Source organism: Diaporthe amygdali, assembly GCF_026229845.1.
Source record: "Diaporthe amygdali strain CAA958 chromosome Unknown NODE_28_length_639089_cov_64_968398, whole genome shotgun sequence".
Lineage (NCBI taxonomy): Eukaryota > Fungi > Ascomycota > Sordariomycetes > Diaporthales > Diaporthaceae > Diaporthe > Diaporthe amygdali.
The window spans coordinates 234,187-259,463 of NW_026517048.1; the positions used below are offsets into that span (position 1 = coordinate 234,187).

The 25,277-nt window shown below is 57.7% G+C and overlaps 6 protein-coding genes across 6 annotated transcripts; 2 read left to right on the forward strand and 4 right to left on the reverse strand.

Annotated features, from left to right (window-relative positions):
- Window positions 1–286: 286 nt before the first annotated feature.
- J7T55_014788 (uncharacterized protein) lies at window positions 287–4,478 on the reverse strand (the record flags this gene model as incomplete). Its single annotated transcript, XM_053131764.1, has 4 exons — window positions 287–1,553; window positions 2,522–3,619; window positions 4,004–4,177; window positions 4,348–4,478. The coding sequence occupies 4 exons, from the start codon at window positions 4,476–4,478 to the stop codon at window positions 287–289; spliced, it is 2,670 nt and encodes an 889-aa protein (XP_052990149.1).
- Window positions 4,479–5,782: 1,304 nt separating this feature from the next.
- Window positions 5,783–6,769, forward strand: J7T55_014789 (uncharacterized protein; the record flags this gene model as incomplete). The annotated part of the gene is made up of 1 exon (XM_053131765.1): window positions 5,783–6,769. The coding sequence occupies one exon, from the start codon at window positions 5,783–5,785 to the stop codon at window positions 6,767–6,769; it is 987 nt and encodes a 328-aa protein (XP_052990150.1).
- Window positions 6,770–6,973: 204 nt separating this feature from the next.
- J7T55_014790 (uncharacterized protein) lies at window positions 6,974–9,457 on the reverse strand (the record flags this gene model as incomplete). The annotated part of the gene is made up of 1 exon (XM_053131767.1): window positions 6,974–9,457. One exon carries the CDS (start codon window positions 9,455–9,457, stop codon window positions 6,974–6,976), a length of 2,484 nt encoding a protein of 827 aa, XP_052990151.1.
- Window positions 9,458–10,791: 1,334 nt separating this feature from the next.
- On the forward strand, window positions 10,792–12,914 carry J7T55_014791 (fad dependent oxidoreductase; the record flags this gene model as incomplete). The annotated part of the gene is made up of 3 exons (XM_053131768.1): window positions 10,792–11,077; window positions 11,297–11,306; window positions 11,459–12,914. The coding sequence occupies 3 exons, from the start codon at window positions 10,792–10,794 to the stop codon at window positions 12,912–12,914; spliced, it is 1,752 nt and encodes a 583-aa protein (XP_052990152.1).
- Window positions 12,915–13,802: 888 nt separating this feature from the next.
- On the reverse strand, window positions 13,803–14,752 carry J7T55_014792 (uncharacterized protein; the record flags this gene model as incomplete). The annotated part of the gene is made up of 4 exons (XM_053131769.1): window positions 13,803–14,086; window positions 14,153–14,308; window positions 14,362–14,441; window positions 14,508–14,752. 4 exons carry the CDS (start codon window positions 14,750–14,752, stop codon window positions 13,803–13,805), a joined length of 765 nt encoding a protein of 254 aa, XP_052990153.1.
- A 6,764-nt stretch (window positions 14,753–21,516) lies between these two features.
- On the reverse strand, window positions 21,517–23,548 carry J7T55_014793 (electron transfer flavoprotein-ubiquinone oxidoreductase; the record flags this gene model as incomplete). The annotated part of the gene is made up of 3 exons (XM_053131770.1): window positions 21,517–21,616; window positions 21,744–23,265; window positions 23,452–23,548. The coding sequence occupies 3 exons, from the start codon at window positions 23,546–23,548 to the stop codon at window positions 21,517–21,519; spliced, it is 1,719 nt and encodes a 572-aa protein (XP_052990154.1).
- Window positions 23,549–25,277: the final 1,729 nt, after the last annotated feature.

Consider the following 25,277-nt stretch of genomic DNA (forward strand, 5'->3'; position numbering starts at 1 on the left):
GTCTTATGAGCCGAAGATGAAGTTCTCGCCAACACAACAGTAGTGCCCAAAAGCTGAATATTGAAGATGTCGATTGTTTTCGACACTAAGGCCTATGATGTAATGTATGCCAATTTCCGATACCATGCTATGCTTTACCAACACCGACGCTAAAGACGTAAAATATTCCATCCTCACGGTAACCATGGCGGCTGCCTGAATAAACCCGAGAGCCTTCACCAGCAGCGACCTCGAAAATGAATCAAAGCCATATGCCAGCTCACCCCCAAATCTCTCCCTGCCTATCCTACCCGAACCTCGCCCTAGCCAACTCCTTCAGCCCCCTCAGCTTCTCCTCCTCCCGTTCCTTCCACTCCCTCAACCTCTCAAGCCTCTCCTCCTCGCGCGCCCTCGCCTCCGCCTCGCGCCGCAGCTCCCGCTCCGTCTTCTTGCGCTGCATCGCCGCCTTGGCCCGCTTGAGCTCAGCGATCGAGTCCCCGCCACCCATCAGGTCCCCGTCGCCCACCTCCTCCATCGCGTCCCCGCCCTCGCGGAACCCTTTCATCTTGTCGTTGACCAGCGCCTTCTTCTCCAGCATCCGCTCGCGCGTCCCGGGCTCCGCGCGCGGCACAAGGTCGTCCAGCCGCTCCTTCTGCTGCGCGCGGTCCACCTTGCGCGCCTGCCGAAGGTCGTTCCGCTGCTCCTCCCGCTCCTCGGCCGCGGCCTCGCGCTGCAGGTCTAGGTCGGACAGGGTGGGAATGCCGGGACCTTTGCGGTCGCCGCCTGCAGTTGGGTCGGACTGACCTGGGGGCGGCGGGGGCCCGTAGTCAGAGTCGGAGTCGTCGTTGTTCAGATCTCGTCGCCCATGGTCATTGGGCAGGGCAGCACGCGGACTGTGCGAGGGTGCAGATCCTTCCCGCTCTCCCTGCTCACTTTCGCCGCGGCCTCTGGGCGCATCGTCTTGCCGCGCACTAGCTGTCCTCGCAGGAGCAGGAGGGGCATCCCGCGTGATGCGCTCGAACATCTCCGGATCGTACCACCCCTCCGCGAGCTCGCCACGGTTCCATTTGTTCACAAAGCTCTTCCACCGCCCGCGCGCCTGCTGTGAGTCGAGCTCGTAGAAGTCCAAATTCTTCTGCACGTCCAGGTAGTAAGCGAACAGGGGCGTGAAGGCGTCGAGGTCGTGCTTGTACGACAGAGGGCGCGCGTTGGACGGTAGGTCGGCGGTGGCTGTGTGCTTGCTTCGGTGGTGGTGACGGTGGTGGTCATGGCGACGGTCGTGCCTCTTTCGGTCCTCGCCCGGGACGGGGGACTCGCTGGCTACGTCTCGGGAGCGGTGTCGGTGCCGCCTGTGTCGGTCGTGGTGGCTTGCATGGCGTTCTGGCGACCTTTCTCGGTAGAAGTCTTCTGCAGCAGGCCGTCTCCTGGGCGATCTCGATCTCGACCCAACCGTCCTCCGTGCATCGTGACTGTCATATTCATGCTGGCCGTAGCTCCCTTCTCTCGCACCACCGTGGCCAGCTCTTGAGGCTTCGCCGAGCTCGTCTCTGCGGTCGCGGGGCATCTTCCGTAGCCTGCTTGGCCTCGGCGGGCCACGTCAAACAGCGTCGTCGCGTATGAGTGGGCTAGCCCTGTATCACTGTTTGCATTCAGATGACCCGGCTAGAACCGTAGTGTACAACAAGTGGCATGGAATGGCGTGCTGCAGGCAGGAATTCGAAGGACGTTTGGCAAAACCGTGGTCGTTTGACGAATGTTTCGAGGCGGGTGTTTGGGACGAGAGACCAAAGGGCTGCCAAGTGGAATTGGAGAGAAACACTGCTAGCTTTGCTTTATCGATTGATAGAGCTCAACTCCCCTGCTGAAGATCATCGATCGCACAGGAACCCACTGGCGGCTTGGCGGGCTGGCAGGGTTTATGGCGCTGATCTCCAGGCGGCGGGTTGGGGCCTTAGTGTGGCCCGCTTCAGGGAGTTACCCGTTGATCAGTCGGTCTTATCTTATCAGAGCTCACCGTCCTGTATAGAGCAAGTATTGGGCGGATTTTGGTCATATGCTTCGCTGGTTGACTCCCAATGTAAGCTTTTGATAGTATTGCCACTGAATATGCGCATCATGCTACCTCGAAAATTTCGGTTCATTCTCTGGCACGCCTCCAAGTTCAAGCAAATATGCATTGTAACCGCGCAACAAAAATCAGAATTCGAGGGGACTCCATGCTGTATGCTTCCTCAGATCGCTGACCCCCTCCTCCGTGCCCGTATTTACCCAGGGTATCAAGAATATGTACAACTTTTTGCAAAAGTCCTCGACAGTTTGCCATCCGCTCCATTCACTTCCTTCGGTCAGGTACCAGCTCCTCCATAGCTCCTCCATGGTTCTCGGTGCATAACAAGGGGGGCTGGCCCTCGCCCTAGCTTGATAGTCCCATGACTAACTCCAATTCGTCGGTGACAATCCGTTTGTGGGCTTGCCATGGACCTGGCATCCGATACACGCGCAGTCATCACCGCAAGGACATCCCTCCGGCATCCCGCCGCACAACCCACTCATGTCCATGTCGGGCGCCATCGCGCCGAAGCTGAAGTCGGGCTGCGGGTCGTACTGGTTGATGTTATCGAGCGGGAACGCAAAGTTGAACATCTGGAAGTCGGCTGGATTTAGGAAGATGTCGTTAGGTTGCTGCGGTGGTGACTGGTGTGGCATCACTGCGTCATTGAAGGTTTGCGCTGGTGCCATCATGCTGTTGGCCATGGCGCCGTTGCTCGGCGGCCATCCTTGGTTGAATGCAGTAGACGCGCCGCCGTTGTGGCCAATGGTCGGTGATATAGTCGAGTCATTCGTAGTCATCATGTGCCCAAATTCCGAGGCGATGTGGTTCATCGTGGCAGTATTGTAGGGATGGTCGATGCAGAGCACACAATTACAGGTGGGCCCGCACTCGCACATATGATCGCCGTGATTCGCGTTGGCTGCCTGGGCTGCGTTCAATGCCAAAACCTTAAAGTCGGGCGTTGGTTGAAACTGCGGCGCCGGTACGGGCGCGGGTGTCGCGAAAGGAGTCGAGGAGAATGATTCGGTCTTCATGTGCCCGTTCCCATTTGTGAATGGTGCGGGGGTTGAAGCTTCGGATTTTACTGGTTGAGAACAGCAGGATGACGGCGCTGGCGCTGAAATAGGAGGCGCCGGCGCAGTTGAGGCAGGCTGAGAACAGCAAGAAGACTGCGCTGGTTTTGGTATTGGCGCCGGCGCCGGCGTTGGGCCTGAGCAACAGGACGCGGAAGGTTGTTGTGTAGGCACGTCGATGTCAACTGGCTCGGTCGTCACTTGCAGGCCTCGGGCCACCAGATCCTGGAAGAAGATGGGCTGTGTCTCTTCGTCGGGCGTTGATGCCGCTGCTCCATTGCCGTGACCACACATGCACTTCTTGCCGCTGCTCCCTTGTCCCTGGCAAGAGCACTTCTTGTTGCGCGGGATGGCGGCCTTGAGCCAGGTGAGAGGAAAGTAGTGCGCGCAGAGGCAGAGGTCGCCTGGCCCGTGGACGCATGCCTTGTTGGGCCTGCCGGCCGGACGTACTGCCCATAGAGGCCCGCCGAGGTGATTGCATGTTGAGGAGCGGTGGCCCTTGATACAAGACCGGCTGTTACTCAGGTCAGTCTGGGTGAGCGCAACAGAGAGTGTGAGTCTTCAGCAGCATGGTATCACATGCACAGTCGAGAGACAGCAGCAAAGACCCGCGGCGCGACAACAACATTGCTCGCTGCAGCTACCCGGGCGGGCCAGCAGCGGAAGAGACCATGAGCAGGCCAAGATGAAAAGGAAAGCGAGTGAGACAGAAGTGGATCATGAAGACGATGCACGGTGTCACCACCGTCCGCAGTCAAGACAGGGCTTCATTTCAATGGTCCACTTCTGAGCACATTTACACCCGGGATGAAAGGCAGTTTGCCGAGCCTCAAAGCCCAAGGCCGCACAAGAGATGAGAGGAGAGGGAAGACAAGAAGCAGAAAGGGGTGCTGCTCACCATGACATTTTCTGTTTCCCGACCCAGATGGCCATGTCGTCGGCGCTCCGAGCCTTGCTGGGCTCGGTCCAGGTAGAAGAAGCAAAGACGGCAGAGGCGGGGAGACAATGGAAGGAACCGGATTGAACCGGATGCGATGCGATTCGATGCGACAGGACGCGAGGATGCAGACGACTGGCAGCAGGGGGTTCTCAAAGGTTTGTTATGATTTTCAGCCGGGGCAGCGGGGCCTGTGAAGACCTGTCTGCAGATTGAGAAGTGGGAAAAACCAAGTCGGCGTCGGGCTGAAGAGCGGTGCGGTACGGTGGAATAATGCGATGCGAGATCGGTCCGCGTCGGCCTACTCCTGAGATCTGAGGTGTTTCGAGTTTCGGATTTGGGGTGTTTCTTCTGGCGGGTTCAATGCCGGGGTTGCGATGCGATGAGATGCGATGCGACTCGACTCGACTGAGCTAATGGTGAGAAGAGCTGGCATGAATGAGGAATCGAGATGAAGTCAGTGATGCAGACCAGACGCAGGCCCAAGACAAATGCCGGTGAGGGTGTCGTGGTGGACGGATTCGGCGAGCTGTACGGAATGCGGGATGCGACAGTAGTCACTGACTGACTTGACTACAGCGTAGACTGGTCTACCGAGTACGGTCGACGGACGACAATCGACGGTGTCCAGCCCAGCACAGCAGCAGGTTTGAAATCAACCGCTGCTCGGGTCGGTCCAAGGCAAGGGAATGGCCAGAGGGGTCGCGGACCCTTAAAAACGGGAGGGTGGGGTCGGGACGACTACGGATTACGGCAGGTAGACGGTCTGCAGCATCTTTCACATGTATCTTTGTACCCCAAACCCAAACCCCACCCACACTCTCCCCTTCACCTTCTCCTTCTGGGGCCTGAGTATCTTCAAGGCGACATGCATGACGATCCCTTCCTCTTCATTATCATTCATTGGCCGCATGGCTCATCATAGCCCTGCATTGGGACTTCTTAAAACCGCCAGTCCTCCACCACGTTGCATCTGCATAGGCAATCAATCAATCTGGCAGTCTGGCAGTTGTGGCGGTCCAGGTGTGAGGAAGTCTCGAGAGCCTGTCACATATCACGAGCTCCAGCTCCAAGAACCGGGCACACGGTAAACCTTGTAACCCTTCCTGCGGCCAACCTTCTAGGCCACATGCGTCCTCTTCTGTGCTATCTATGGCAATGGTAAGCTTCTGGGCGCACCTTGTTGGTCTACCCCAAGACTTCTCCAACGTTTGACCAGGCAGACCAGCTACAAGCCGCCCCCGTAAGCTGCATCCACTTGATCCGTCAGAGCCGTCTTTTGTTACCAGCCTGCTTATGGCCTGCCTGTGTCTACCCACGAGCTTTCAACTACGTCCTAGCTCAATTCATATGCAGCCAAGACCCAGCACTTACACAGTATCAACCTGGAGTGTGATCAGAAGTCTGAGAACCACCTGGGAGGCATATAACCCACGGTCAGCCGCATATCACAAACCAAACTCATCGAAGCGGCGATATGTCAGAATGGTTCAGTCTCAATCATAAGGAGAAAAAGAAGGCATCAGTACGACAGACGAGTCAGCTCGGCTCCGCATTCTCCCGCCCAAGATATTAACCGCATCCTTCGGTGGTGAATTGCGAGACTAGTGTATGTACAACACGCCTCGTTTAACTAACTAGATGATATAAGTGAACCAAACCACCCACCTTTGATAGATCAACTCGCTGCTTCCATGAAAGCTCGTCAAGCTATCATGATATGATACCCAGGCTACCAAGATGCTCACCTCCTTCCTAGGCCTGCACTCGCCCCTCTCACACATCCTCACCCCCCGCTTCCTCACCCTCAGCCTCCTCCCTTCAGATAGCGACAAGTCGCCAGTAACCTCATCATCATCCTCACGACCGCCTCCATCAAAAGGAGCACAAGATGGCCCGTCCCGGGACCCCTCCCTGAGGGCCCTAGCCACAATCTCCGCCCTATCAGGCACCCTCGGCCTAGCAGCAGTGATGGCAGCCCAGTCCGTGTCAGGCTACCTCTTCCTGCTCGCCCTCCTCGGCCCGACCTCCGCGGGGGACTACATGACAGAGTTCATCCGCACCGACGTCTCCACCCTCACGCCCGAGCAGCTGTCCGCCCGCGCCGCCATGGCCCGCAGCCCCCGCTACGCCGCCTTCCTAGTCCTCTTCAGCATCTTCTCCGCGGCGCTGCCCGAGGAGCTGCTCAAGTACCTCCCTGTTGCCTGGCTGCAGAGGAGGCAGCAGAGGCAGCAGCAGAAGAAGAAGCTGGGCAAGAGCGCCGCCGTCAGCGCAGCCACCGCCGCGTCGCTGGGCTTCGCCCTCGTCGAGCTGGCGGCGTACGTCCAGGCCGCTGCACCAGCCGCGGCGGCGGGTACCGGCCCGTCCATGGCCGTCACGCTGCTGGAGCGAGTCTTCATCGGTTTGCCCGGCCACGTCGCGATGGCGGTGTTGTCCGCGGCGCGCGGCGCGGATGCGGATGCGGATGCGGATGTGGACGATTCGGCGGCGCCCGGGTGGCGCGGCGTTGTCAGTGCCATCGCGCCGTCGGTCCTCTATCATGGACTGTACGACTTGGCGCTGTTTGGGACCAGCGCCTGGGTCGGCGGCCACGTCGGGTGGGTGCACCCCGTGGGGGCGCGGGCGGTCGTGGGGATGCTGGGGTTCGTTCTCTCCGTGCAGGGCGTGCTTTATGCGCATACGTTGCGGGCATGGCTGGGCTGGGGTGATAAGTCCAAAAAGCAGTGAGTTTGCTGGGATGGGAAGATCGGTAGGTAGTGAGTAGTATGTGTTTAAAGCCACGCAACTCGACCGATCTCAGAGAAACATCTGGGCAGCCTGTATAGGCAATTCTTTTAAGCGAACCAGTTGTCACTTCGAAATCAAATCCATGTATATCTAGGCAGTTGAGTGAGATATTGTGATTCATTATGAAAGGGCATCGCCAGTCAGCTAGTTCCCACCATCAGAGTCAGAATCCGCAAACATGTCCGCAGCAGTGACCCGCTTGCGCTTGCCTCCAGGACCTAGCGACGAAGAAGACGCCATCTTGGAAAGGCCGCCGGCTTTCGTCTCGGTATCAGGGGTTCCCTCTTCTTTTTTGACATTTGGCGCGAACCCACCACCGCTGTCTTCTCCCATCTGAATGTCATCCTCGCCATCGAGGGCCAGGCCGACAATATCAATGTCAAGCAGTGGCTCACCGTCGATGTGGTACCGCGCGAGCAGCTCATTATCAGCCTCCTCGTCGTCCGTGTACTCATCATAGCTCCCATCCGAGTCAGCCCCATCGGGCGGCAGACCATCCTCAGCCGCAGATACTTCCGCCGCGGCGGCATCCACGGTCTTCCAGCGGCTCCCACCAGCAGCAGCCCTCTTCGCCTCGGCCTTGAGCTCCTCATCGTCGTCATCATCCTTGCGCAGGCTGGGCGGGTTCTCGAAGCTCCGGACAAAAAGCTCCTGCGAGTCGTTGGGGAACACGCACCACCCGTCCCACAGGCTGAGGACCAGCCCGATGCTGCGCCGCCACTTCTCGGCGCGCAGCCGGCCCCAGCTGAGCCGCTCGGGCAGCTGGCCCAGCCCCTCGAACGAGCGCCGCGCCTTGAGCGCCGCCTCCAACAGCTGCCGGTACCGCCAGGCGTGGCGGACGCCGCTTGTCGACGACGACGACAGGATGTCGCTGATGACGTAGAGGCCCACGAGCTTGGCGCCCGACGTGTCACGGGATGCAGGGTCTGGGTCCTTGGGTGTTGGTGATGTGTCTCGCGAGTGGTCGCCTGGTTGGTCCGGGCCCGCATCGTTGAGGTGGTCTGGGTTGGCGGAGCTGAATGATAAGGGCTTCTCGAGGTTCGTCACGATCAGGTCGACTATCTCATCGGCACCTCGATTCGAGTGCATTATCGCGAACGCGGTTATCCTTGCGATGTCGCCTTTGCGTATCTTGCTGAGTGTCGTCGGTAGCCGTGACAGCAGGTGAACGAGCTTGGCCTTTTCGATCGGGTTGAGGAATACTTCATCTGGCTCCTTGGTCCCTTCTGTAATGATCTTGGGCTCGTCCTCGTCTTCGTCGTCAAACTCCGAGTCGTATTCAGACTCGGATACAAATCCGTCCACACCCGTCGTGTATTCGTAAGCTAGTTGTTTGTCGGGCACCTTCCAGGCAGAACCCCCGTCGAAGAGAGGGAGATATTTGCCCCTTTCTCTTCTCGACTGCCCACCTCCCGTGAGGATCTCCCACAAGCGCCAGCGATACCATATTCCACCTTGTGATCTGGCGTCCCAGATCCAGGCCCATTTCTCTTCTTTCTGTACATCAGGCCGTGACATTAACAATGCCTCGAATTCTGGCCCGTGCTCGAGCACCGACTCCACTACCTTGTGGATCATGCGTAGCTGCTTGATGTCGCTTGGTGGTTGCACAGGAACATGCAACAAGACGCCACGATTGACAGCTCCCATCTGATTATATGAAGATGGAGGCGCAAAGCGGCCCCGCGTGTCTGGCCCACTTGCAGGTCCAGGTTGAGCCACCGGCTTTGCACCGAATGGATGTGACACTGTCGAGACGATCACATTTGTCATCGATCCCGCGGCGATAGCAGCGGATGAAAGATGCCGGTGCAAGGAGAGATAGTAGCCAAAGCCAAGATAGCGGTTCTGAAGGGCACTGACGGCGGCATCGATCTCAGATGCCGCTGTCTCTTGCGAAAGGGTCACAATGGCGGCGATCGACTTGCGATCTGTGCCGGTGACACCAGGAGCCGAATGAGAGAGTATTTTAACGCCCTCGACCACCAGGTTCGTCGGTATCAAGGCCCTTATCACGGCAGGAGACGTCGCAGGGGGTAGGTTCGCAAGTCGTAGTGTTGGGCGTGCCACAGCCTTCTCCTCTGACCGATCCAGGCCCGTGTGCTCCTCCTCATCGTCGCTTGCATCAAAAGCCTTCGAAATTGGTTTCTGGCCGAGCTCGTTGTCGTCGAAGCCGGCACCAAGCCGCCCCGAACCGGTCGCTGAGTGGTCCCTTCTCCTGTCGTTGTTGGTCTGAAATCCGTCGTAGGTCCTCTTCTTCCCAAAGCTGATGGGCGGCGGTGCAGGGCCGAGGGATCCTGGCCCGCTGGCTTTCATGGCCCCAGGCGCAGCCGGTGCACCAAAGTGCCTGCGTCCTCCACCTGCCCCTCCTCCAAAGCCGCCACCCCTGGGCTGCGGCGGGCGTCCAAAGCCGCCTGAACCTCGGTCGGAGTGGTTGCGCTCGTCATCGTCGGCGTCGGCGTCGAAGCTCTTGATAAAGTCCTCGTATACGGCGGCTGTCTCGGCAGCTTCTCGCAATCGCTTGGCCTCGGCTTCGGCCTTCTGACGCTCGAAGGCGGACTGCTTCGTAGGCTTCTGGAGCTTGGCCTCGACGTCGGGGAACTCGGCGATCTTATTAGGGGCGGACATGGCAGACGGTTACTATCATGTTGTCACTGAGGCGTTCAGTCTGCTCTATTTGAGAGTGAATGAGTGTGAGTATGAGTTCACCAGCCCCAGTGGCCTGTTGGCAAGCTGTGCATCTCGAGAAGTTTCACGGTAGATGGTAGAGAGAAACACGGATGGTTGAGCAGGGCGAGGCCAGGCGATGCAATGCACGTTCAGGTGGGACGGGGGGTCGGAGCTGACCCCTGCTTGTGCCGATGGTCCCTGAAGGGTTGCCTTACTAACCAGGGCCATATTAGATGGAGGGCGGAGCTATCGATGTTGAGCTCTTCAACTGTCCACCACCCTATCACCGGCACCTACCTTTGACTCACTCCATGTTTCTGGATAGAGACTTGGTCTTCTACGCCGAATGGACCTCAAGCTATTAGTCGTATGGATATGATCGAAAAGAATGCCATGCTCCAGTCCGTGGGACGGCATCCTCTTTAGCACCGCGCAGCCGATGTTCCCCTTGGACACCACCACGGGTGTCTCTTTGCGCGAGGACGTGTTCCTTTCTAGTAAAGGTCGAGAGACCAGCTATGAGACCTGCGGTCTTCAGGTTTTAGCCAAGAGATGGAGCTTCTGGAGGGCTTACAGAGGCACTGGGCGATTCGAGCTGGCAATTGCCCAATGCAGGAACAACCTCATCTTCGGTGACTGAGGTCTTGCGCAATCTAATCTATTCCTCTTCAAGGAATGCCCGACATTGGAAGCATACAAATGGCAGCCATGGGACAAGAAAGCTGAGCTTGCTTGACAATTATTATAATCTTGGGCGCCGCCATCGAACAGTCACTCGGGACATGTCACTGACTGTCATGTCAGCCCTGCTCAGGGACGGACATGTCCTGTGTCTAATCACGAGCCATGTTGGCCAGCTACAGTGCTGGCTTCCATACAACAGCTTGGGGCGAGGAAACCAACTCTGGCGTCACGACTGGCTGACCACGGCAGCTTTTTGATGACGGCTCAGAGGGAGCTCGGTCAATGGCAAGCATTGAATACAACGATGAATGACTCAGGTGCGAAAAGTGACGGGCGGCTCTCGTTGGATGGATGACACCTCGGAGTCAGCCTCGAGAGGTTTGATGCTGTGTCGTGGAATTTGACGGCTCATACTTCCCGCTTCGCCGGGTCCATCTACCGCGCAGTGAAATCATCAGACCATGACAGGCTGAGTGGGCGTGGCCGTGGGTGTGGGCGGGGACAGTGGCCTCATCGTGGAGCAATGCAGCTGCGCAACTGAGCAGGGAAGTCCGGGCGAGCACGATTGAGTGAGGGCGATAACAAGTCTGAGTCGAAAGAAGCTGGGCATGGCGTCCTCCTCCGGCTCCGACTCCGGCATGGAATTTGCACGCTACATAAATTGTGCAGACACAAAGCTCTCTCCGTCCCTTCTCTCGCGGTCTCGAGGCATTGGGACAAATTGCAACAGACCGGCAAGCTCCTCGTCTGTTTCACCGACGACTTGCGGCCAGAACCGCCCTGAGACCGTTCACATTCCATCACCGAGACAGCACAATCTAGGAACTCGCTGGGCCATACTGAAACAGGTCGACCGGTCATCAGCCAGGCCCCCCAACCAGAATCCTGACCGCCGTGTGCCACTCACGCCACCGAGCCTGGCATAACGGACGTGAATAGCACGAGCGGGCGAGCAAGCAACACGACAGTGCAGGTCCAGCGCCAGATCCAAGCCTCAGCAGCACGGAACACGCCTTGGTCTGGGCTGGCTCTGGCTGACATTCATTGAGTTGCATCTCCCCCACCTACGTGCCCCGACCCCGAGCCAATTGAGTCTTACTTTCCCCCTTACAGCCGAGATAATGTCAGCCCCCGACCATCTCTATTCAACCCCTTCTTCTTCCTCCATTTCCAATTCCCTTCACCGACTTCCACTCCTCTGCCCTCTTACTCCTGTTTTCATTTCCACTTCCACCTCCGCGCTCACTCTCCCTCTGACCACCTCTCCTCCCGCAGGCCTTCGCCCTCCCCCTTCAGCACCACCGCAAAGCCACCCTCGTCCCTGAACGAGAATGGCCCACCGCCCTCCAGCATCCTCATCCTGGGTGCAGGCGTCTTCGGGCTGAGCACCGCCCTCTCCCTGGCCCGCAGCCAAGCACTGCCCAGATCCACGACCATCACCGTCCTCGACCGCTCCCCGCAGCCGGGCGTCTTTCCCAGCCGCGACGCCTCCTCCATCGACACATCCCGCATCATCCGGGCGGACTACGCCGACCCGGCCTACGCAGCCCTCGCCGCCGAGGCACAGGAGATATGGCGGCAGCCTGACGGGCCCGGCGCCGACGGCCGCTACAACGAGACGGGGCTGATTATCACCACCAACAACACGACAAAAAAGGCGTCGGGCATCGACTACGCCCGCTCCTCGTGGGACAATGTCCGCGCCCTGGCCGCGCACGACCCGGCCCTCTCGGCCAAGATCGAGGAGCTGCCCTCACCATCCGCCATCCGCGGCGCCTACGGCACGGGCGGCGGCAGCGGGGAATGGGGTTACATCAACAGGCGGTCCGGCTGGGCCGACGCAGAGGCGTGCATGGACTGGCTGTATGCGCAGGTGCGGGCCACGGGGCGCGTGGCCTTCGTCAACGGCACGGCCGCCTCGCTGGTGTGCAGCACGTACAACAGGCGCACGCCGCAGGTTCGGGGCGTGAAGCTGGCGGGCAGCAACGGCAAGGAGCTCCTCGCGGACCTCACGGTGCTTGCAACGGGCGCCTGGACGGGCGGGCTGATCAACCTGAGCGGGCGGGCGGTGGCGACGGGCCAGGTGCTGGCGTACATGGACCTCACAGACGAGGAGCAAGCAAAGCTGGCCAACGTGCCGACGCTGCTGAACCTATCGTCGGGGTACTTCATCATCACGCCGGCCAACAAGACCCTGAAGGTCGCGCGCCACGCCTACGGTTACCTGAACCCGACCACCACCACCGCCGGGGCCGCGGTGGGGAACACCACCTTCTCGGCGCCAACGACGCACCTTACCGATCCGCCGACGCAGTCCATACCGCCCGCGGACGAGGCGGCCCTGCGCGCCGCCGTGCGCGAGATGGTGCCCCTCCCGGAGCTGCACGACCGGCCGTTCAAGGCCACCAAGCTGTGCTGGTACACCGACACGGCCGACGGCGACTTCATCATCGACTACCACCCGGACTACAGGTCGTTGTTCCTCGCGACGGGCGGCAGCGGCCACGGGTTCAAGTTCCTGCCCGTCATCGGGGACCGCATCGCCGCCACCATGTTCGGGCGGTGCCCCGAGGCGTTTCGCGGAAAGTGGTCGTTCCGCAAGGACGGCTCTGAGAGGGCGGCGGCCTGGGACAAGGTCGTCACGGAGGACGGGAGCCGTGGCGGGGTGCCTGGGTTGATTCTACGGGAAGAGATGAATAAGAACGGAGAAAAGAAGATGTCACGGTTGTGATGTACAAACGTAGAGGGACGGGCAAGGTACGATCACGAGAAAAGATTTTGAGAGTGCAACTTTATGGCATTGACCATGGTGGCTATCTATCATCGGCTAACCAAGTATCTAGGAGACCAAAGCGGGGAAGTAAGTTAAGATACTCAACGAAGAGCACCGGCCGCCGACCAGACACCAAAGTCCAGTCTGTAGGTCCACCTAGCATACTGTCGAGAGCCCTGAGCGGACAGATGTTGAATGAAATGCCAACTCATGTACTTGGAGAGTCCCATCAAATGGGTCTAGCCAGCGGTACGGCGCGCTCAATCTGCGGCCTCTTCCTCTCAAATGCCGCATCGCTGTGTCAAAAACCAGTTTCTTTCCTTAATCCACACACGCAGATGTGAGAGCTTGTCATCGGGTAACCTTTTACCGAATACCGATGGGTGACGACTGGTGTACGCTCTTCAAATCCCCCCGACTACCTGCTCAATAACACCATGAGCAACTCCGCTGCGACCTTTCCAGGACCGCATCAAAATTATGTTACTTCCGCGTTTTGCGCGCTGATTCTCTTCTCCGCGCGCGCGCACCTCGATTGAGGTGCGATCTATCGTCTTCGAAGTGTAATAAAGGGGGGAATAGGTGGGCCAATTTTGTTTTGTTTTTTTCCTTCGCAGTCCTCGTGGTGTAGTCCGTACCGACTGTAACCTTCCTTGTCGTAACGCCGATGCAATGCTGTAGCAAAAAAAAGCAGAACTGAAAAAGTGTGGTACAACAAACAGGTCGGATGTCGTGCTGCCTCGGGAACGGAATACGCAGCAATCTGGGTGCCTGTCTGGGGTATGCGTCGTGAAATCATGAATGCGCGTAATCTTACAGGTGGATAGGCGGTAGGTAGGATGTGTTTTAGACCTTGCGGAAATCTTGCAAGACGGGGTAGATCAGCTCAAAGGCGTGGTAGATCTCGTCTCGGACCTTGGCACCGGTGAGAACAATCTTGCCGCTGACAAAGATCAGGAGCACGATCTTGGGCTTGACCATGCGGTAGATAAGACCAGGGAACAACTCAGGCTCGTAGGAGCTGAAGTTGTGGTGGCGAGAAGCCAGACCCTCGAGGCGGATGGGGAACTTGATGTCGCAGGAGCCGACGATGTTCTGGATCTTGAAGTCCGTGAACTTGGCGTTGAAGCCTGTAGCAAGAATGTTAGCTACTCATCATTTCCAGTCTCTACATGTACTCGAGGATAGTGCCTTACCTAGCTTCTGGATGATCCGGGCATACTTGCGGCTGGCAAGCTTGGAGTCATCCTCAGACTTGGCACCAGTAACAACCATCTTTCCGCTGGCAAAGATCAGAGCCGTCGTCTTGGGCTCACGAATACGCATGATGACGGCGGCGAAACGCTTGGGATCTAGTTTCAAGGTGAGTAATCCTGTGGAGTATAAAGACTCCGGATATACTCACTGTACTCCGCATTGCGGGCGTGAAGAGCAATAGTCTTCAAGTCCAGACGGCAATCCAGATTGACAGTTGCCACGATGTTCCTTTAGGAATGCAGCATAAGCATCATGAAGACCACGCACACAGACTGGTCTCAGGGACAAGCTTACTGAAGAGTTGGGGTCAAGCCACTGCCAGTCTGCTGCGCACCAGGGGTGGCAGCAGGAGTCGCAGGCGCAACACCATTACCATTGGCAAGGGGGGAGCCAGCGGGCGCGCCATTCTGGGGGGCCTTGAGACCAGCATCGCCAGGAGGCGTCAACTCGTTGTGGCCAGTGGGGAAAGACAGCGAGCCAGGAGACATGAAGTTCTTGGCCTGGTTGGCATTGCCAGGATGGGTCTGAATAGCCTCCATGATTGCGTTTGTTGATGTTGTCAACGTAGCAGGTTCCAGGACAGAAGAATCGAGCAGATCTATATTTGGAATCATAATTAGTACAGTTGTTGACAGTAAATAATGATGCGTCTAGTGAAGTTCTCGAGGTGGCGTGCGACGTATGGGAGGCCAGTACGGGCAAGAGGCAAATGGAAAATCGCCTCCTGTCCTTTTCTACGATGGCAAGCGGGGTCGGCGGTAGTGACAGGGCAGACAGGCTCTTTTGGGGGTGGGTGACTGGGGGACACTGCCGTTGCCAGCAGCTCATCATTCCCCCAGGAAGAGGCGTTTCACGACGGTCCTCAGGGAAGACGCAGTGACGTACCAATTGCGGGAGAAGAACAAGTGAATGTCTCCCCTACAGCGACTGCTCACGACAACGACAACGACGACACAACACGAGATGCACGGTGGCAGGCGAGTTCTTCGAAGTCGGTACTGTCCACGAAACTGCTTCTGCGGTGCGAGGCGGTGCGATGCGGTGCAAGGCGCTTGGAAGCTTCGTCGGTCGAGTGTATCGAGGAGATGACTAGACTTGACGGCGACGAAGATGCTATGCGATGCGATGCGACGCGACGCGACGGTGCAGGTTTGCGGTGTGTGTGTGACGTAATACCGACGACTCGAATCGCTGCGCGCGACTTGGCTTGGACTGGTTTTCAGGTACGGTAATGAGGATTTTCTATTCTCTTGTCTCTTTCTTTTTTTTTCTCTTCTCTTCTTCAAGTGCAGAGCACTGTGCCTGTGCAGCAGGTCTGGGCCTTGACTCGGGGTGGTCTCGAGAGAAGAAGGAAGATCGGGCCTTAATAGGTCGTCAGGGCAACAAAGGTCAACCTGGAGGAGGATGTCCTTTATGGCCAAGGACGGATTAGGAAAAAAGAGAACAGGGGCGGTGCGCACACACACACACAGAGGCGCGACCAAGGGAAAAGAAAGAAAGGATTGATGGCGATGGATCACTGGAGTGATGAATCGCAGTTGTTGGTATTTGTCGCCGAGGTTGATTGAAGGAGCAACCAAGTTGAGGTTCTCGGCGATGGCAGGTAAATAGCGTGCGTGGGTGGTGTGTGTGGTGTGGAGTGAGAAAAAAGTTGGTTCAAGGCCAAACGTTAATGTAGGGATACGTAGGGCCGGTCGGGACTTCCGCTCCAAAAGAAGGGCAAACGGGCGGTGTTGGGGGGTGCTGGCCTCTTTATAGAAGCAGCAGTGGCAACCTCAGGCAGGAATCAGCAGGAATTGCAGCTGTGGCACCCGGATTTCACAGTTTTTCGGCTGTCAGTAGTGCCACCCTGGCGAGAGGCTGCACCCAATGAGAGGCCGCACCCGGATTGGTATAAGTGGGGCCCTTCCTGATGGGCATGAATTCCATTGGCATCATCCCTGGGCGTGCGTAGAACTTGCATCCCGCCCCACTCCTTCTTCCCATGTACCGGTACTTTCCCTACCTCCTTCCAGCCCGTTCTGCTGGTTCTGCTGGTGCTGCTCGTGCCTGTCTGGCTGAGCGGCCCCAGCAACAAGCATCGAGCAGCGACCAATAACCAACCAACTACCCAACCAACCACTCCTTCCTGCCACTTCCTGCCACTCAACTCGAGTCTAGCCAGTCAGTCTAAGCAGTAGCGCTCGTCATCAGTGCTCTGCTCTGCTGTGCTTTCCCACCGCATTCCCTACCAGTCGTCATCCCTCGTCCAGTCCTTCCCCCACTGCAGCCAGTCAGTCACTTGCCTCCATTCGCTGCATTCGATGCATTCATTGGCCTGCAGAACCCATCACAACTCTGAAACAATGGCACCCTTCTCACCCCCCTAAATTTCATGCCTCCTTCACACTCGCCCGCACACACTCTCTCACACCACACTGACCAACCCAGACATCACCCAACATCCCTTCTCCTGATCTAAAATCCACTCGTCTCAAACCATTTGGGCGGGAACCACGATGCATCGCCCGCCCCTCGGATCCTGCATGACTGAACAGCGACAGATGCCATTCCAGCATCAGCATCAACAGCAGCATGCATGAGACAGCATGACCCAGATGCAAACGAAAGGAAACAGAAAGAAGAGCATCGAAGCGAAGACAACAGAAAGCCAAGACCAACCACAGCCACCTGGTGTCAAAAGTTCGAGCCCGATTGCGACTGCCACCGAAGCGAGCGAAACGATGAGCGAGAGAACGATGAGCGAGAAGCGAACGAGCGAGCACATGAGACGAAGCCAGCCTCTTCTGCCTCCGCGACGCCCAGACGGACTCTCGAACGATCAAACTTCTCTTGCACTCACCCATGAGAAACGATCAACAAGGCTCAGTGCTGCCTGAATGTCAACAGGCCTGTTGTGTGATGTTTGCCAATGCGATGGGCGGGCTCTGCCTCAGAACAGATGCAGGCTCCATTCCCGGTCCTCTCCCTTCGCCACGAATCGGCCCTTTCACGCCAACCTCCGCGACCGAATCATGGGAATGAAATCCCCGAGCACGCCTACCTGTCACATCCGCTCAACACCACGATAATAATCCATCGCAGCAGCAATATGAGAGACTGTATTGCAACAGCATTGACTTTGATTTAGCAAGGCTGTGATGGCGACAAATACTACCTATATCGAATGCAGGCTCCAGGCTTCAGGCCCCAGGCTCCCAGGCTCTAGGCTCCAGGCTCTCTAGCCTCTCGCATCCATGCGACGCTATCGGCTTCGTTCATGCAGAACCCCCCCGTCAGCTGGTACCCCCGGAGATAAGCTTCTGGCTCCCTTGTCCTGGTTGTGATTTGCTGATCAGCGCCGCTTCGGGGTCCGTTGCCCAATTTGACTGGGAGACAGCAGCCAGAGTTTTGCGGCCTGAGGCATCAGCCGCCCGGCAATCCCAATCTTATTCTGGGCCTCCTCTCGCTGGTGGCCTGCTCATCTCTTTCTTCCCTGCAACCTTCCACCGTCGCGTTGACTTATCTCTCGCAACCCAATTTCAATCACCGGCTCGACTACCAAACCTCGCTTCCAGACTAACGACATTCGTGCACTGCACTGGCACGCTGGACGGTGCTGCAACCTCCCCATCATCACTACTATGTACGCCGGGCCTACGAGAACAAAAGAGGACGCCGACAAGACAGTCTCATCATGACGTCCCGCCAGCATCACGAGGGGTGTGTGAGCGAGAGGTGAGTTGATCCTGCTAGCCAAACTTGGAACGCGTCTGCCATCCGCCATCCCTTCGCCTCCCCGAGGCACCGACGCCGCTCCTTGATTTTACAGCGCCTGCACCTGTTGGCCCTTGGGCCCAGCTGGGAAAGCAGGGAGGGGGCACAGAGCCCCAGATTTAACAGCTTGTTTCCGAGTTAGTGGCTTCACCGGCCCAGGCTTTGGGCCTATGGAGCGAGGGAGCGTCGTATGCGCAAGCGTGTGGGTGGCCCAGTCTGACATGTACCGGTACGCGCCCAGCCAGCCAGCCGGCCGGCCAGCCAGGAATTTTTTTCCTCTTCGCGCCTTGTGTACCCTCCCCGCCCCATTGCGACAGCGGCCGTCCGTGGATGGACCGTGCCCCCTTTTTCTTCTTCTCACGAGCTCAACCCGGCCAACCTGGCCAACCAGCATCAGCGCCGGCCAGCCTTGTCCATCCCTCTGGGAAATGAGTCATTCCTGGGTTGCTTGTTGCAACCGGCCTCCGTCACGCAATCGTTTACTTTCGTGTGATGCAGCATCCCGCTCCCATCCCCGGCACCTAATAAGCAACAATGCGATGCTTCTGTTGCCTTGCGCATCGGATACGAACAGATGAGAAGAAAGAAAAAAAGAGACCAAAATCGTAGTTGTTGCATCGCCTATTCTGGTGTCTGTCACCTGTCTTGGTCCTCCTCTTGGCTGCGATATCCAGGTTTTGTGCGGCACAGCTCACAGCACGGAGCACACTCCATCTTGAAAGTGGAGCGTCCGTGACAGGACCTCGGGATGAATGATCATGATGATGCTGGGAAGTGAGGAGATCGGTCCTGCACGCCCCTGGTCACCCCAGTAGTGCGGAGGGAAAAAAGGCTGCGCTGAAATGCAACTCCAAAACTACCAAGAGAAGCTCCTTGCGCCGGTCCCGTCTCACCCTCGTGCATCCCTGTCCAACCCTTATCGCCTGCATCTGATTCCTCTGCTTCTTCACGGGGCCTGCAGAGGGACCAATTTCCGATTGTCCTCTCCGGCCTCCTCGCATCACGCCCATTCCCTCGCTCGAACCAATGAGAAGGCGTCGCTGACCATCAAAAGCGGTCTTGTGTCTCGTTGCTTGGCGGCGCATGCAATCAATCAGATCTATTGCCAGTCCTACCTACAGCACCAGTCTGACATGTTGAAAAAGGGAAATGCTTGTCACCCTCACCCCCTTTTCTTATCCCTCTGTCTTCCCTCAACAAATGCGACTTGTCCAGTAACAGCGCATCCGAGGTCAAAGAGCCGCGTGGCTGGTCCGTGGCTGCTACGCTACACAATGCCCCACATCCGAACCCGCGCGCAGGTTTCGCGCTCTGTTCGTGACAGGGAGCGAAGTTACGAAAAGAGATGAGTTGCAGGCCGGGCTGGACGGATAACACCGATTTGGGCTGCTCTAAAGCAACATCAGGGGCCGAACAGCCCCAGAGAGCAATCAAAACCTAGTCTGGATGCTTGCTGCACCATGCATCCTGCATCCTGCGCCCTGCTGCAGCAAACAAGAACTGAGTCTTGATCCGGCCAGGTTGCGTGTGGGCGGGGCGAGTCAGTTGAGCCTCATCACCAAGGCTTCTCCATGAAGGAAAGAAAAAAAAAGGGTCCTCCTTTGCCGGTAGCCTCGGACATCACCACCCAATCCGACCCAGTCAGGATCCGTTCCGAGGGGCGGTCATTGAATCGGCCGGCCGACGGGAAGGCCCCTTGGGGATTTATCCCAGGTGGCGACGGTGGGCCTCGTCCAGGTCGGCCAAGCGGGAGGTCGGTAGGAGGTCGGTACGAGAGGGTGCTGCTCACTGTGGGCGGGCAAAGCGATCGGGCCAGAGTGGCCACATCGTGGGTGCTGCTCTGATGTTATGCATAGACGGGCCGGCCGGAGTTGGGTCTGGCCTGCCCTGCCTGCCTGCCTGCCATGCTTGCCTACCTCCTGCGTCTGTCCACGGCATTATTGCCGTTTGCACGTTATATGTGTGTGAGTGTGTCGTGACAGAAGATGGGACGACGGAAAGTGGTGGCTGTCCCGCTGACACGGCCGCGCGTTCACTGCTGCCCATCAAACGCCTCCTCCGCGAGGCTGATACACGACCAGCAGCCCACCACCTCCAAGCCTGCAGCTCTTGGACCGTCTAAGTCTCTTGAGTAGCTCCTTGGTGTCCTTCCCCTTCTTGGCCCCAAGGCTCGACCGCAGAGCCTCGCGCTCGCTCTCGTTCGGCGCTGTGCCTGCCAACATTCCAGGTCTGTGGCGTGCTCTGCGCTACTGGGAACATTGTTCGTCCGTGTCAAGGCGCTTGGATAGTCAAGTGACTTGATGATATTGTCTGTGCCCGCTTCATTGTTGAGCTTGTTGAGCCGCTTTTTGATTCTGGCTCCCTCTGGCCCAATTGTTCCTTGAGTGATGGACACGCCGAGCCTCGCTAGTTTGCACAAGGCCATTGACGTATCACGCTTTCGTCTGTCCATCGCGAGGCTGGGTGGCTGCATCGGGCCTCCTCCTCGCCCGTGCGCATGTGGACCTTGCCTTCCTTCTTGCGGTGCCCAGGTCATCTGCGTGGCTGACCTGTGTGGTCCCGCTCACCGCATGCCTGGCTCCACTCCTCGCGAGGCTGGCTTCCTGGGCTTTTGTCGGCCAGCAGCCTTGCGTCTGTCCCCTGGTCCATCATCCTGCCTTGTGGTCTACATAGCCAGCCTGGCTAGTCAGTCAGCCAGCCTTCTCGTTCCGGCGCCAGGCGCGCTCGGGGCCTGACATGACACGGCACGCGCTGGGGCTCACGGATGGACTTTTTGACGGCGAGTGCGGTTCCGCCGGGCCTACTTCTGGGCAGTGGGCGGTGGGTATTTGGACGCTGGCCACCGCCACCCGTGGCACCTCGACGCAGTCGGCCGGCCTGGCTCAAGCTTCGGCCATGTCCGGAAGGCTGCGCGTTCTTTCCTTGCTTCGTGTCTATCTGCCTGCCGTTCTCTGTTTTCCCCATATCGAAGTGCCGTGAGGCTAATCATCCATTCCTGCCCAGCGGACAGCCGCTGCCGTGCGATATGCAAGCAGGTCACGTTTCGATTTTTGCTTATTTTTTCCCCCAGTTCGTAGGTCTGGGACACTTTTCTCTTCTCTTTCTTGACCTTCTTTTTACTGTTTTGCGAAAATTCGATTTTCACCTTCCAACGGTATCTCCGTGCGCGCGACTCAGTCCACCGCTGCGCGAGCGCCGAGGGCAGAGAGTTCATCCCTCCACCTCGTCTGGTCTCAGAATCTTGCCTGCCTCCCTCCTCTACGGAATGCGCTTGGCACGGCAGATGGTGAAAGGCAGGCAAAAAAATAGGCCACCGGAAAAAAAGACGGTTGGCAGGCAATTTGGGATTATGGGCTTAACGGCAATTGCTTTGTCTCCGACTCCGAATTTGGCTCTGTATGAACTGCAAAGTATATACCGAGAAAAGTGTCCACCTGTAACAATCACATCGAAATGCCTCTTTGGGAGACTGCGCGCTCTGCCCTAAACATCTAATCTCATGTACAATGGCGGTGGACAACAAACATCATCTCATTTTCCTTCCCGTCTATGTCATATAGTACTTGGGGCCCTCGCCACCTTGTGGGACCTGCCAATTGATATCCTGGTTCGGAGCCTTGATGTCACATGTCTTGCAGTGGATGCAGCTGCGTGGAACGAAGTATCGTCAGCGTCAGTTTGATACTGCGTCAACGTCATAGCAGGATGAAGGATGCGGAGAGCGGCAAACCCAGGAAAAGTTCGATGTCGTAGGGAAGCAGGGATATCACTCACTTCTGCGCGTTGATCTGGAATCTCACACCCTCAGGCTTAGACGAGTCCTCCACATACTCATACACGCCAGCGGGGCAGAATCTGTTCTCAAGGCCCTGGAACGCCGGCCACGTCTCGGCGGTGTGTTTCTCCCAGTCCTTGACCTGCAGGTGCACCGGCTGGTCCTCCTCGTGGTTCGTCCCCGTGCGGCTGACGCTGGTGAGGATGTCAAATGTCAGCTTGCCGTCGGGCTTCTCGTACTCGATCTTGGTGCACTTGTCGGCGGGCTTCGTAGCGGCGTGATCCATGGTCTTGTGCTTGAATGTCCAGGGAACGCGGCCCTTGAGCAGGAAGGTGTCGAGCCCGGACCACATGATGCCACCATACATGCCCAGTGGCGAGTGGAAGGACGGCCGCAGGTTTCGCACCTCCTTGAGTTCCTTCCAGATATAGCTCTCGCGCAGACTGCTCTCGTAGTCGTACAGGAAGACGGAACCGTCGTCGGTGTTGGTGCTCAGCGCGTTCCAGGCAGCCTCTGCAGCCAGCATGCCCGACTTCATGGCGTTGTGCGTGCCCTTAATCTTGGGCACGTTGACGAAGCCGGCCGAGTCGCCGATGAGCGCACCGCCGGGGAAGGCGACCTTCGGGATAGACTGGAAGCCGCCCTCGATCAGCGCGCGGGCGCCGTACGAGATGCACTTGCCGCCTTCGAGCACTGAGGCATATAATGGATGCTTCTTCATCTTCTGGAACTCCTGATACGGGCTCATCCACGGGTTGGGGTAGTCCAGCGCCGTGACCAGCCCGACAGACACCAGGTTATCGCCAAAGTGATACATCCAGCCGCCACCGTACGTGTCGTAAGGCAACGGGTACCCCAGCGAGTGGGTGATGTCGCCCTTCTTGAACTTCTCTGGCTGCACCTCCCACACCTCCTTGACGCCCAGGCCGTACGTCTGTGGCTGCGATTCGCTGCGCAGGTCGAACTTCTTGATGACCTGCTTGCTGAGGCTGCCGTGGCAGCCCTCGCCGAACATGGTGACGCGCGCATGGAACTCCATGCCGCGCTCAAACGTGTCCTTGGGCTTCCCACTGCGGCCAATGCCCAGATCGTTGGTGGCGACGCCCAGGACGCTCCCATCGGGTTTGTACAGCACCTCGCTGGCGCTGAAGCCCGGGTAGACCTCGACGCCGACCTCCTCGGCGCGGTCGCCCAACCACTTGGTGAACTGGTTGAGACTGAGGATGTAATTACCCTTGTTGTGCATCTGCGGCGGGGCAGGGATGGGCACTGCCATTGACTTTGTCAGGAAGCGCATGTGGTCGTCGCCAGCCGGGGTAGCGCCGTCGAAGCGCGACTCGTTGTCCTCGGCCAGCCAGTCCGGGAAGAGTTCTTCGATGGCATTGGGCTGGATGACAGCGCCGGACAGGATGTGGGAGCCGATTTCGCCAGCCTTCTCGAGGAGCAGGACGCGGAAGTCCTCGTTTCCGGCCTCATTGGCAAGTTGTTTGAGGCGGATGGCGGCTGAGAGACCAGCGGGGCCTGTGGGTATAGGGTATGTTGGTTAGACGGGCTTGAATACGTCGAGAAGTCTGACGAGAGCAGGGGTAGGGAGAATGGGCGCGCACCTCCACCTATTATACACACATCAACCTGATCGCTCTCCCGTTCTATTGTGGCAGGGTCGAAGGAGTCATCTGGGGTGGCCATGAACCGTGATGCGCTGACGGAGAACAGCCGAGTGTGGGTTGTCCTGCTTGTCGCCGCATAGGACTGGCGTAATAATGTCCTTCGAGGGAAACATGTTGTGATTGTCCGTGGACATGTTGGTGCTTGTGATGTTGCTCTGGCAAGGGGCGTTGCTGTCCTGGCCAGTCGCCCCGATAACCTCACAGGTGCAGACATAATGTAGGATGAGGTGTGTGGGACGTGGGACGTGTGGCGTCGAGGTCGTTGGTGGTGGATGGCGGGGGTGTATCGTCAGTGCACTCGAGGCATTGGGCACGGGATATGCTCTTCAGCCGAAATCCAGAGTTTGTTGCTTGTAGAGCATCAGCATGAGATGCTACAGGACCATGTCTTGGCCGTTGGAACTGGTGTCGTGGGCGAGGGGTTGGTGGTGATGTCGACCACTTGTTGTGCTGGAATGACGCATCGCATATGAGCTCTGCCTCTATCTTCTGGGGCGGCCAAAAATTGGCTGAGCTTTTTGCTGGGTCCAGGGCCGATCAACTGGTCATTTTCTTCAGGACTCGTCTGAGTGGCCACTGCCTCCTGTTCGCCGAGGTCTTTCTTCCCCACCTGCCTCTTCCGATTCCGACGCAAGCCGCATCCGGCACCGACCTGCCGCTTCTTCGCTGTTGCAGATTTGCTTGTGACTCTGCTCCCTCCTAGCCCCTAACCCTCTCTCGACCCTCTCTGTCTCGCTTACTGCCCTCTCTATCTCAAGCAGCTAAGTGGGCACTCGCACCACCAAGACCACTCACCTGCCCAATCCACTCGTCGAGCCATTCTTTGTCTCGCATTCCACACACCACCAAGAGTCTTGCTGCAATGCCTGACTAGCCTCTTGGATGAGCTGTTTTTTCATCTTGGCCAGATACTCTACTACTTTCTCATCATCAGTTGCGGTGTTGTTGTTGTTGTTGTCCTTGACCGCTCTCGGTCTCCTCCCGTCTCCAGGTCCTGGCGGTGGATTATCGCGTCTCTCTCTAAATTCACTCTTATTTTATTTAGCAGATCTCCTAAGTTCACATCCAAGCTGCAGATTACTCTCGTACCCAGAAAAAACCAAAAACAGATCGTCAAGCTCAGGACTTGGCTTTTGGCGATTGATCCACCTTGGCTGTGGAGTGAGGAGAAGCTTAAAGCGCACATCACCACGTTTTCACGACCAGGCATCAATGCAGCCTGATGGATGAGAACTGACGAGAAAGAGACTGTGTGATCTTGTTGCTATTCATGGCCATTGAACCTACGTCTAAGCATCTAACGAATCAAGAACCAACCAGCGGACCACGGCATGTTCCACAACTCTAACAGACACTGCCTCGGGTTCATCACATCTTCAACTCATCCATCCATCATCTGCTTAGGCTGCTGTCATCTCAACTGCCATCAGCCAGCAGCCCCGTCAGGCTCGTCTCTCCTCAACTTTCCCCTCGTCAAAAGTCTTGGCTCTGGAACAGGGACAGATCGGGGCCCACAGTCCACCGTACAAGCACACTAAAAGACATGCGCCATGTTTCAGACTTGGGGTGTACCTGAGGCTCTGTTAAGCTTCTTTCAAACATTATCTGTGCCAAGACAGGGTTGCTGGGGACTCTCCCCCGAGCTCCACCCCCCTTCGAAACGCTGTGCCTGGCCAATGCAGTGTCGGTTTGATGGCGAACTGTTCCAGCCTAGGCTCTGCCTGGTGAGCAGTTTGCTATCCCCTTCGCTATCGTCATAGCCAGCCGCCATCATCTCATGCTTGATTGCCCCATTTTGCTTCCATGGCCGTCTCCCTCACCACGGACGAAGCCCAGTGGAAGTCAGGGGAGTACGTACTGTAC